General features: G+C 39.2%; 1 protein-coding gene across 1 annotated transcript in view; it reads left to right on the forward strand.

Annotated features, from left to right (window-relative positions):
- Positions 1 to 10,795, forward strand: part of MOCOS (molybdenum cofactor sulfurase) — a 197,998-nt gene that overhangs the window by 157,683 nt on the left and 29,520 nt on the right. Inside the window, exons 7-8 of the mRNA XM_009639948.1 lie at positions 3,830 to 3,946; positions 6,719 to 7,165. Of these exons, the coding sequence (XP_009638243.1) occupies positions 3,830 to 3,946; positions 6,719 to 7,165 (564 nt within the window). The remainder of the gene's footprint in view (positions 1 to 3,829; positions 3,947 to 6,718; positions 7,166 to 10,795) is intronic.

Below are 10,795 nucleotides of genomic sequence, written 5' to 3' on the forward strand. Positions count from 1 at the left end.
ATGCATTAAAAGCAAGGGAAAAAAAACCTCTCCACCTGAATGTTTTTTATATTAAAAAAAAGAAAAAGTAATAGTATTTATCAGATAGAGCACTATGAAAAAAAAACGCAACTGTGAGCATTTGGTCAATCTGGCAACACTAAAGGAAGGTTCACTGAGGAAGGCAAATGTGCTTAAAATAGAAATGATCTCCGAAAAAAAAAAAATAAGAACTGCTTTAAAAATGGATCTAGATGAACTTGATTAATTTGCGTTTATTAAACTTGAAGACCACAGCCTGGAAGTGTGGAAAGCACCTTTTGCTGTGTCAAAAATCAAGATGATCTGACATCACAAGCATTGGGGTGTGAAGCAACCTACAGGGCTTGGCCCACAGTAAAGAGCTTAGAAAAAGTAATGAACGCAAAGGGGCTCTGAGAGGCAGACAGGACTCCAAGATGTCGTGATGGCCTAATTACCACATCCTCACTGACTGAAATCCGTAAAAATGCTGCAAGATTTCAGCATGTGTTTTGCAGTTTAATTGTAGTCTTTAAGCTCTGAAAGACCAAGGCATAATAGGTCCAAATCTCAGACCCAGGGAATCACCAAAACCGACAATCTGAGTACATTAAGCTGTGTACTTACCATTAGCACCATTCATGCTTCTGTGCATCCGTTGATGAACATATTCCTGGCTCCCAGAAGTCAGCTGCTGCTGTTGCAGACAGAGCTGCAAGCAGCATTCTGTATTTCATAACCCTGAGCTCCATACCCATTACTGCTCCTTATGGCAATTTTAAAGATGTGGTTTATTTAAATAAGCTTTTCTTCATCGAAATAACTGTAACAGACGTTTTATGTTCTATTTGTTTTGCTATGTGGTAGCACTGCAGAGAGAGATTAAATTAACTCCCGAGTAGCATATTTCTAGGGTGAAACTAAACAAGAAGAAGTCAAAGCATATGTCCAAGGGAAAGTCAAGCATGCGTTCAAGGGACAGAGGGATCCGCAGTGCTGCCCTTACTGATGCTTTACATGGCGTCTTTGTTTGCAATGAAAAGCATGCATCATGTTCCCAAGACCTGTGTGCGTTGACCACGCTGGTGATAACAGAGTTCCATTAATACTAAAGCTATGGATAACTTATCTTTGTTCTCCCGAACCACAATTCCCTATCTTCCTCTAATGTTTGTATGTTTTTATGTATCAGTAATCTTCATCTACTGTACAGATTAGTATATATGACAATTAAACTTGTTATTGGAGAAGGGTGTTGGGTCACATGGCTAGAACGAAATTACCGTTCATTAAAAAACAGTAATAATTTATTTGACACAATTAAAAATAGTTTTTAAAAATTCTTGTTAGCAATTCCTTGAAGTTGGGTTATGGAAACTTTATTACACTACATACACTTTGATAAGCAAGGCTGCCCCAGCAATGTTTCTTCAAAAAATAATAATAAGGTCATGTATTTTAGAGCTTTTTGTATACTGAGCAAATAAGCTCAAACACTATGAATTCAGTAGTGAAGTATCTGTCATGATTTTTGCCTTGCTCATCATCATTAACACAACGGTAGATCCACCCACGAGTCACTAGCACCATGACAAACCACGTTATGCCAGGATGACAACTTTTCTCATCTAAATGAAAAAAGAAGTCAAGAAAATGTCACTGTTCCCAGATTGAAGTTTTCTGACAAAACAAAGCTAATGACACCACAACAGTCTTTCTCAACAGATGCCTTTTACTATAACCTTGATTTGAGAAACACACTTTGAACACAGGATATTCTCCAAGGTATTAATTGTGAATAGGGATCTCGGGACTGGTTCTATTCTCTGCTTTCCAAATCTGGATATATGGAGTTATTTTGATTGTATCTCCACTTGAGAACTGAACCATTTTAAACTGAACTAGTGGGGCAGAACGTATTTAAGTCCGAACTTGAGAACTTGTGCACTATAATGATATAAGATTTCTTCTGTGTATATAGCACATCTTTGTATGCAGTACCTTGTGCCCCACACATGGAAAAAAAAAATTAATGCTGTTTGAAGTGCTTTTAGCAGAGCTAAGCACTACTTAGGTTGAATTATTTCAGCCTAGAATAATTCCTAACAGAGGGCTTGGATTTTCAAGCTGCAGAGATAGTGAACTTAAAGGTGCTTGGTATCTCATACAGTTAAACTCAGAGATGTCGGAAGAGAGGCTAACATCAGAAGATGGATGAAGTCAGAAGATAGGAGACAGAAGATAGGCTGAATTATACCAGAAAGTATTTGCTACATATATTGGGCTATTAAACTGTAGCAAGAGAATTTATGTTAAAAAAAATAAAAAGCCAATAGAGAATAAGCCAGCTAGAAGAGCTAGGTTGAATGTCTGCATTGATACCTCAGGCAAATAAAGCACGAGCTCACAGTTAGGAAAGTGGTTATTTGGGATGGTTGACACTTCCATTCCTGCGCCTTTAGGCTGAGCTGTCGCTCTGCGCGTAGCTGAGCCTGAGCTCCCTGTGAGGAGGATTCTGTCACTGGCATGGTGGGGTCCTCTCCGTCTGCAGCATGGTTATCCTCAGAGCTCTCAGCTCTCTGCTTTTCAGAAGAGGAGCGAAAGCACAGAGAGATGAATGCAGCTTGTGTGAGGTTGTTCTGGAAGTCTATGGTAGAGAAAGAACATGGCCAGGTTTCGTGCTACCTTTCTGACCATCTGACTGTCCTTTCTCCCTGTCCTGTCCAGGAATGTTCATTTCTTGTCAAAGAGATAACTGGCAGTAGCTGTACCTGCTCAGCTAACCTTACCAGCTGCCGTTGTTGCTTTTTGAAATCAACATAAAGCGTTTGCAGATCCCTGCAGTGTGCTTCCATGGTTTCTTAGGTGTGCTAAGAGGATCCTCGTGGTGTGCTTCCGTTGTTTCTTAGCTGTGCTATGAGACCCTGACAAACCATTTCGCTTCTCTACAGTGCCATCCTGCCAGCATATGCATCTATGTGTCTCCTTCTGAGGCACATACAGCCATGTGCTTCCGTTCTCTTTGCACATCTTTTTCATTCCTTCACATAATTTATTCATGCCAGTTTGTCATCAAGTATTGTATTTCTGGCCATTCATTATTTAGTGGACAATAAAGAAATGGCATAACACTGAACAGCACAGCACGAGGAAGAAGTACACCAGGGAGCTGGTGGACTGAGTGGTTGTATGTAGAAGACTGAAGGAGGTATTCCAGTTTAGTCCCTGCCCTGTCAGATGTTATTGCTTACTAGGGGGCTGATTCTTCAAGAACTTGTGTTCCAAAATCCCACACATACATTTTCTGTATTGAGGGCTTGCAGTTTCAGATCCTTGGAGAGCAAGGTTTTCTCTAGCTAACTAACTGCAGAGGTGCCCCAGGCCTCTCTTTAATCTCTGCAGATGCAGTTGTAGGTGACGATTCTGTTGAGACACTGAATGACACTTGACTGCAGGCCTGTAATTAGCACTACTGATGTAAATGAACCTGTTCACAGGTTTAAAATTTAGCACATGTACCGTCATTAACAGGATCGGGACCTGAAGTGGTATGCTGTCTGTGTGTGCATGTGTGTGTTGTGTGCCCAGTCTCTCAATGCCAAGGTAGGCATTTCTGCCTCCAGCACTGTTTTCTTTCAGCTGAATAACAAGGCCGAAAAATCCTAAATGTGTATGGTCATGCTAAAAGCTAGAGAAAGTTGTTAATAATTTAGGGAATTAATTTACCTCCAATTGAATTGTACCTTGAAAACAATATATGTTGTTTAGCACAATTGTAAAATTTGTATTTTTCCTTCTTCTATGTCTTATCGCCTGCTGAATTGGGAAGGTGGACAAGATGGCCAGTCTCTACAACATACATGTCCGCACAGGTTGCTTCTGTAATACAGGAGCCTGCCAGATGCATTTGGGTATAAGCAATGAGGACATCCAAAAGAACCTGCAGGTTAGTTTCTGAATGAGATTACATGATATGTTGCCCATGGACAATACCTATATTCGGTGATCCAGGAAACATCTTCTGGCTGTCAGTTGAATTTCCTAAGGATGGGAAGTTTGAAGGAGAGAAGAAAATCTGGCTCTGTATCAAAAAAAACCCCTAATTAGTTAAAGTAGGTATACTATGTCCTGTGGTTTTGAGTCTCTGAGACTTTAAGAATGACCTTTCAACTCAGTGGCTATGTTAAAGAACTAAAGGAACTCAAATTCGGTTCATTGAAACGGGGTGTTTAAACAAAATCATTTGATGGACCCAAAGCAGAATGTGTTGCTTTTTTTTATTTCATTGGAAAATATGAAATTGTGGCTTCTTGTTCTGATTTGGAATTACATAAAATCCAGACTTCCTGCAGAACAAAAGTTCCTGGACAATTCATCTCATGTTGTTCCTTAAGTATCCTTAATTGTACTTAATAATGTTCAAGTATTATAGACCTATTGCTGTTGGGTGTTAGAGTTTAAAAGACATACACAAATCGGATGAGAAACAGTAAATGAGAATACACAGTGAATCTCAGAGAGTGAAGTAAATTTAGATGACATCTACCTAGATTACTGGTGTGTTATATTGTTAGAATATGAATGTAAAGACTTTTTTCTAGATGACTAATACTTTCCATAAATTGTCATTAAAAGATGTGCAGCAGGATGTATTAAAATGAAGTGGGAAATGCTTCATGTCTGCGTATTTGTCAGAGTTTGAAATTACAGTAAATTAATACAGAACAATGCAAAATTTTATTAATGGTATTCTTCAAAAGATAAAAAATTATAATGGCTGTATTGATATTATAGCTCCCCTATAATTTCAGAGAGACATTTAGATAACTTTTGCAAACACATTTATATGGGAGATGGATAGCACAAGTTCTTAAAGGGGGAGAGCTCTTTTAACACCTTCCTTGGCAAAATGGTGCTTTGATTTACCGTGGAAGGCTCCATGTCCAAATAATCAGCTGCAACACTCTTGAATCCTTCTTCACATAAGGAGCATTTTGCTAAGGAGTGGGTGGCCTCTTATAGGTCTGTATCATGTTAATAAAGCTGGCCATTTAAATGGGGATACACCAAACCCAAACTTATAGAAAGACAGTTAATCTTGCCAGAAGTGGTATAATGAGGTGGTGAGTCAAGCAGTCATTATTTTGGGACATTCTCATCAGTCCTTTGAGGAGGATCTGGATGAGTTATTGACAACATTACTCTGTAGGGGAAGGCATCTTTTATCATATTATTTGCACATATACTTCAGTTTTGCCTTTTCTCAGGGTGCTGACTGTATTCTTCCTTCCCTGATTAAGATTTCCATGTATAAAATGCCTGTGAGGGAGGACTTTCTGTCCTCAAGGGTCCCTGGAGAAGTGTGGTTAGTTTTCTTAGGATGTTAGGTAGGAACTCATTTACTTATTTGCACAGCAGGAACCTCTCTCCTCAGTCAGTTAATCAATACTTGGCAGAAGGGTTACGTGTATATTAACAGATGCAACCTAATTTTGCAAATGTTGCTTCTGCTCTATTGTCAAGGATAAAAACTACATCACACTGCATTAAAATGTTGCATGCTTTGACAAAGGTTTTTTTTTTTTAATTTCTCCTTGCATAAATGGCATCTGTGTTCATTGAACTGTGACATTTCTTGCTTAAAAAAGCCCTCATGTAAATAATCTATTCACGCTTCCATTTTTATGTAATAGAAATGCATAAATAAATTAAATTCTGAGAAAAAAAAAAAAACAGCACTGCACTTACAGGAATAAGCATGCTGACTTAGGACTAAATCTTGTGTCCATTGCTGAGATAATGTTAGATGGATGAACAAAGGGGCTCTCTAGCTTATCTCACTGGAGGCAAATGGCAGCATTCACTGACCCGCTTACTGAAGGAGAAAATTCTGCTCTAAGGGAGAGTTTTCCAGAGAGTGCTGTATGAAAGATATATCAAAAGAAGTGGTATCTGTCTGGAGGTCACTATTTGGGTATGTGAAGCATTTTTCCACAAAGATTTTTCATAAGTGGCAACCTGTGTTCTTCAAAGGAGGAAACACTAGGGGGAAGGCTAGTTCCTTCCATCCTGATAGCAATATGTTGACTGGGTCAGCGATTTACTGCATATCCCAATGATGAGGGAAGTCGCTTTAGGATGTTGGAGCTTTAGATTCAAGTCTCTGCTTTGCTGACATCCCAGACTGGTTCTCAGCTGTATAGCTATCCATGGCACTGTTCAACACAAACCATGACTAAGTCACTAATAGTATAAAATGGAACTGTTCTGATAGCAAATATCAAGAAAACTGTCCCAAAAAGCAACTGCAGTCTCATAGTTTGTCCACTTATCTGAATGTGATATCCCAGTTTGAATCCCAGTGAACTATGCAGATGAGACTGGAGTATACCTGGAGACTGCCCTAGCTAATGGGCCATCCTTGGACATACAAACTTTTTTTGTTCCTTGACATGTTTTTGAGAAGTCTCTTTTGCCTTAGGATAGAATAGGACTAGCATCTCAAAATTAGCTTCTCCCCACCTTGAGTAAGTAATAAGACAGTTGGGATTTTTTTCTCCAATTTGTCTTTGTACTCATGAGTTAACTTTGTATTTTTGAAAACAGTTTTTCAGGTTAGAATTAAGAGACTCGTTAATAACTATGTAAAATTAGAGGGAAATAAAGCAAAGTTATAAAGTAATAATAACTCTCTGGTTTTCTTCCTATTTCAAACTAGGCTGGCCATGTCTGTGGAGATGATATAGACCTGGTTGATGGACGTCCCACTGGTTCTGTAAGAATATCCTTTGGCTACATGTCTTCTTTTGAAGATGCACAGACTTTTTTGAAATTCATTGTAGCCACCAGACTCTCCAAGTCAGGCACTGAGATTCCCTTCCAGTCCTCTGTTACAAGGCTAACGACAGAGTCTGTCCCAGATGACCATCCTTCCTTTAACAATGCGGATAAATTGTCTCCAATACCACACATCTCGGACAGAGAACTCGGGAATAATTCGTCTGCAACAAAGATGACTGTCAAGTGGCAGCCACCGGAGCCTGTGGCGGAAAGCATAAGGGCAGCTGTTTCTGAGACTGCAGTACCAACATTTAGAAGAGGTGGCAAGCCCATCACTGTCGCCAACATTTACCTCTACCCAATCAAATCCTGCTCAGCATTTGAGGTAAACGCTTTGAGTCATTCTTAAATATTGATCACAACCTTGTGTTTTTCCTTACCCCTCTCGGACATGTCAGCCAGGAATAGCATGTGCGTGAGATGTCAGGAAGCAGTATGTGGGTACCCATTTCTCCTTTTCTCCAGTTCCTAAGACCAAGTCCTGAATGCTAAGGTATTTTGAAGCATTTTCAATTAGACTGAAGTTGCAGGATGCAAATGTGTCTTCTGCTCTCCCCTCCTCCCCAACAGACAAATCTGCACATAATATGCAGTCTTGAAGAAAATAGTTGGATTTGCAAAACTTGACTAAAATATAATCAAGTAATTAGTATGCTTTTACAGAATGACATGTGATGGACTTGTAGGTGTTGACGGGTAGGCAGCAATTGAGAAATAACTTGATTAACATGTTATAATTGAGAGGAGGCTGATTTACATTACAAAGAAATGTTATCATTAAAAATACATTTGCAACAGAAATATGACATTTAAGTGTTGCTGCACTATTTGAAAGTTCACTCTTTGAAGTTTTTAATTGCTTTTTTACCAAGTTAATAATATCGTCACCTTAGCTGTGACTTTTTTTTTTTAAATAATGCATGATGAAATAGGTGTATGGCCCACACATGACCTAGAATGTGACTCTGCTTAGTACCATACTGGGAAGTGATTTAATAAATGTCAATATCAGTATAACTTTCCCTATGAAAACTTGCTGGTGTAGGTCACTGTCTCACATCTGAGTGAAAATTGGGGTCAAATCCAGTGACAAATCACCTCCATTTAAAATATGGCTTCTTAACTGAATTGATCATGATTTATTATTTTTTTTCTTAATGCAAAAAGAGGCTGGGGAATTAAAGGAAAGACTGCTAAATGATCAACAAAACATCTGTATTTTTAAATCTGGTTTGGCTTATGCTGTCTTTAATTCAGAGGCACAATTTTGGGCATTAAATGAGACCTGAACAAACAATTTCCATGCCTTATTAACCTCCCACTAAATCAAACTGTTTAGAAAATCAAAGTAATCCCACATTTCACGTGAAAATGTTTTAACCTTTGTTTAAGTGTTGCGGTTATTACAGCTGTATTAGAGAAGCCTGCTACAGAAGCTGCTGAAATATGTTGTAGCAGTACTGAGGCCCCTTTGGGGTTAAATTCTATTTTTAACATGCAGGCTGGTGTTGTGAGATACATACCACAACATTCAGTGCTCGGAAGGCTTTGAAGTGATTGTGCCCAGGAGCAGGTGAGACGTACCTCAGCATGAAAGACAGCTTATGTTTCCCCACAAGCCGAGCCAAGTTTCTCCTCGTCAAGCTCTGTGAGGGGAAACGACTCTGGGTGATAAATTCATACAAACCTGGCACGCCCTGGCAGACAGGATTGCAATTTCATATGGAGGTGGAAAATCCCTATTCCTCATGCATACTTCTTGGGCCAGTCATGTGTTAATGGGCCTGGCGTGAAAGCAGGGTTCATCTTAACTTACCCCGCCAAAGTTAGATAGTATTCTGTAAGCAGTGAGAGATAGATCCCTGCTGAATTCATCTTATCGTAAAATAGGCGTCTGCAGCAGAAAAAAATGAATTCTTCCTGCATTTTTCTGTCTCTTTCCGTTGACTACAGGAGGAATCCAAGGCAACTTGGATTATACAGCTAACACTAGCTGATTTGAATACTTTAAAAATACAGATATTAAAATTGCAGCTATATTATGAGGTTTAGTTTTGCATGCCTAGAATCATTTTTGCAGTCTAGTGTATTCTGGTTTGATATTTTTTTATAACAAAGTATCAGCCACATTAAAACCCAGTAAGCTAAGCAATGTCAGAGCCTGTATTGCCAAAGAGTAATATGCAATTAAATTCATACTGGCTTTAGTATATGGTATTGGAAGGGACTGGAAGTTCACTATTAATAGCATTTAATTCTTCTCCTCTTCTCAATGAGCATTTTTGGTGCATTTCCACTTAGTTCACAGAAGATACATGAGTACACGTGAAAGAACAGCAGAAGATGACCTAACAGATACAATGAAAAAGGGCTTTCAGTGCATAAGGAGATGAAGCCAAAAGATTGATTCATTTTCATTAGTTTCAATACTGAAGTAAATCCCTGAAGAAAACGTGTTAGCTTTCATGATCTTCTTCCTGTCCACCAAGCATTCTTCAGGCTTTTGTTCCCAAAGGCCAGAGTGACACTTCTAGACCTGTTGTACATTTAAAACCATCCAGTGAAAGATCTGTCAATCTAATCTCCTGCCAATAGAAGAGGTGCAAATGGCAACTTACAGCCCACCATTTGTAATGAGCTTTAAAAATCAGTTTAATGCCATTCTAAATCAAGCAGTGGCTTGGTCTCTTCCCGATGGCTAAAAGTAAAATAGAAAGCCAGTGCTGCCAGAACCCACATCATCACTAACGGCAGAGCGCATCACCCCCCACAAATCTGTGTACGCCATTACGGCAGCTTCAGCCTGTATCGCCTTGAAAGGGGAAGATAACCCATGCCACATGGCACTGGAGCTTGAAGCAAGACATGCTAGAGAAACCGTACCACAATTAAATGGAATCAAAACCTGAAAAGAATTTTTCCTTTTAAAATACTGATTATACCAGCATATCTAGGCTTTATCATGAGAAGATTGAATCCCATAGAAAAGTATTCCTTTGCAAGTCTCTTAGTGGTCTTTGTCATACAGACCTCACACTTAACATTATATTATCTCCTTACTTCGGTAAACTCATAAACTTCTGAGGAAGTAATCATGCAGCTTGTAGTTTCCTTGGTCTTCAGTTAGAAGCCAAGAACTGAAATTCAGTTTCATGTTTTAAATCTAAAATACTAAATATATAGTATATAGTATATAAAATAAATAAATCTAAAATGCTTCGTAGTTGTTCGAAAGTTAGAAAAATACTTTCCCAATTAAAAATTTTATCTCCTTTTTTATCAGTTATAAGGTAGCTCTAAGCTAGTTGATGTGGAAAGGTGAAAGCAGTTTAGATAGTGGGCGGCAATAAATTCCCTCATCTTGTAGTTGGATACTTGAGATCAGACTCTCATAGATTTGTAAGTTCAAGTGCAGGCCTCCAGCTGGTAGGGTAGGTGAGACCTCTAGCATTTGTAGTAAATGGGCTTTATTGTAAGTACATGAAAATTGCTAGCATAACACTTGCTAATAATAAATAATAAACTAATATGTGCAGTGGAAAATGCCAGCTCATTGTGTGTGCAGGACCCAGCCCATCCACCAGTGAAGTTTATCCGCTGCCTTACTGGTTGCAGGAGAGATGACTAGTGGAGGGAGGAAAAACTCAATGAGGATATGAGTGCAAACTCACAGCTGTTTGATCTCCTCTTTAGAGTCACATCTCTGCTCTATTCTAAGTGATTTAGTGTGGGAGGTGCTTGACCTCCAGAGAAAATGAGTGCGGAGTGCTTTGGCAGCTGGGAGGATAAAGCTTGGCATGAAGATCCATCAGCTCACTGCAGGTCGGTTAGTTCCTACAGCATGGACGTTTTACAAAGTGTTGTTGGCCATGGGAACACTGGTCAGTGTTGTCCCATGGAGTTTGTACACACGGCGCAGGAAGCGGAGGGAGGACTGTTCAAACTCAACTTCTTA

The sequence above is a fragment of the Egretta garzetta genome, unplaced genomic scaffold, assembly GCF_000687185.1.
Source record: "Egretta garzetta isolate BGI_Z169 unplaced genomic scaffold, ASM68718v1 scaffold405, whole genome shotgun sequence".
NCBI classification, from domain to species: Eukaryota; Metazoa; Chordata; class Aves; order Pelecaniformes; family Ardeidae; genus Egretta; species Egretta garzetta.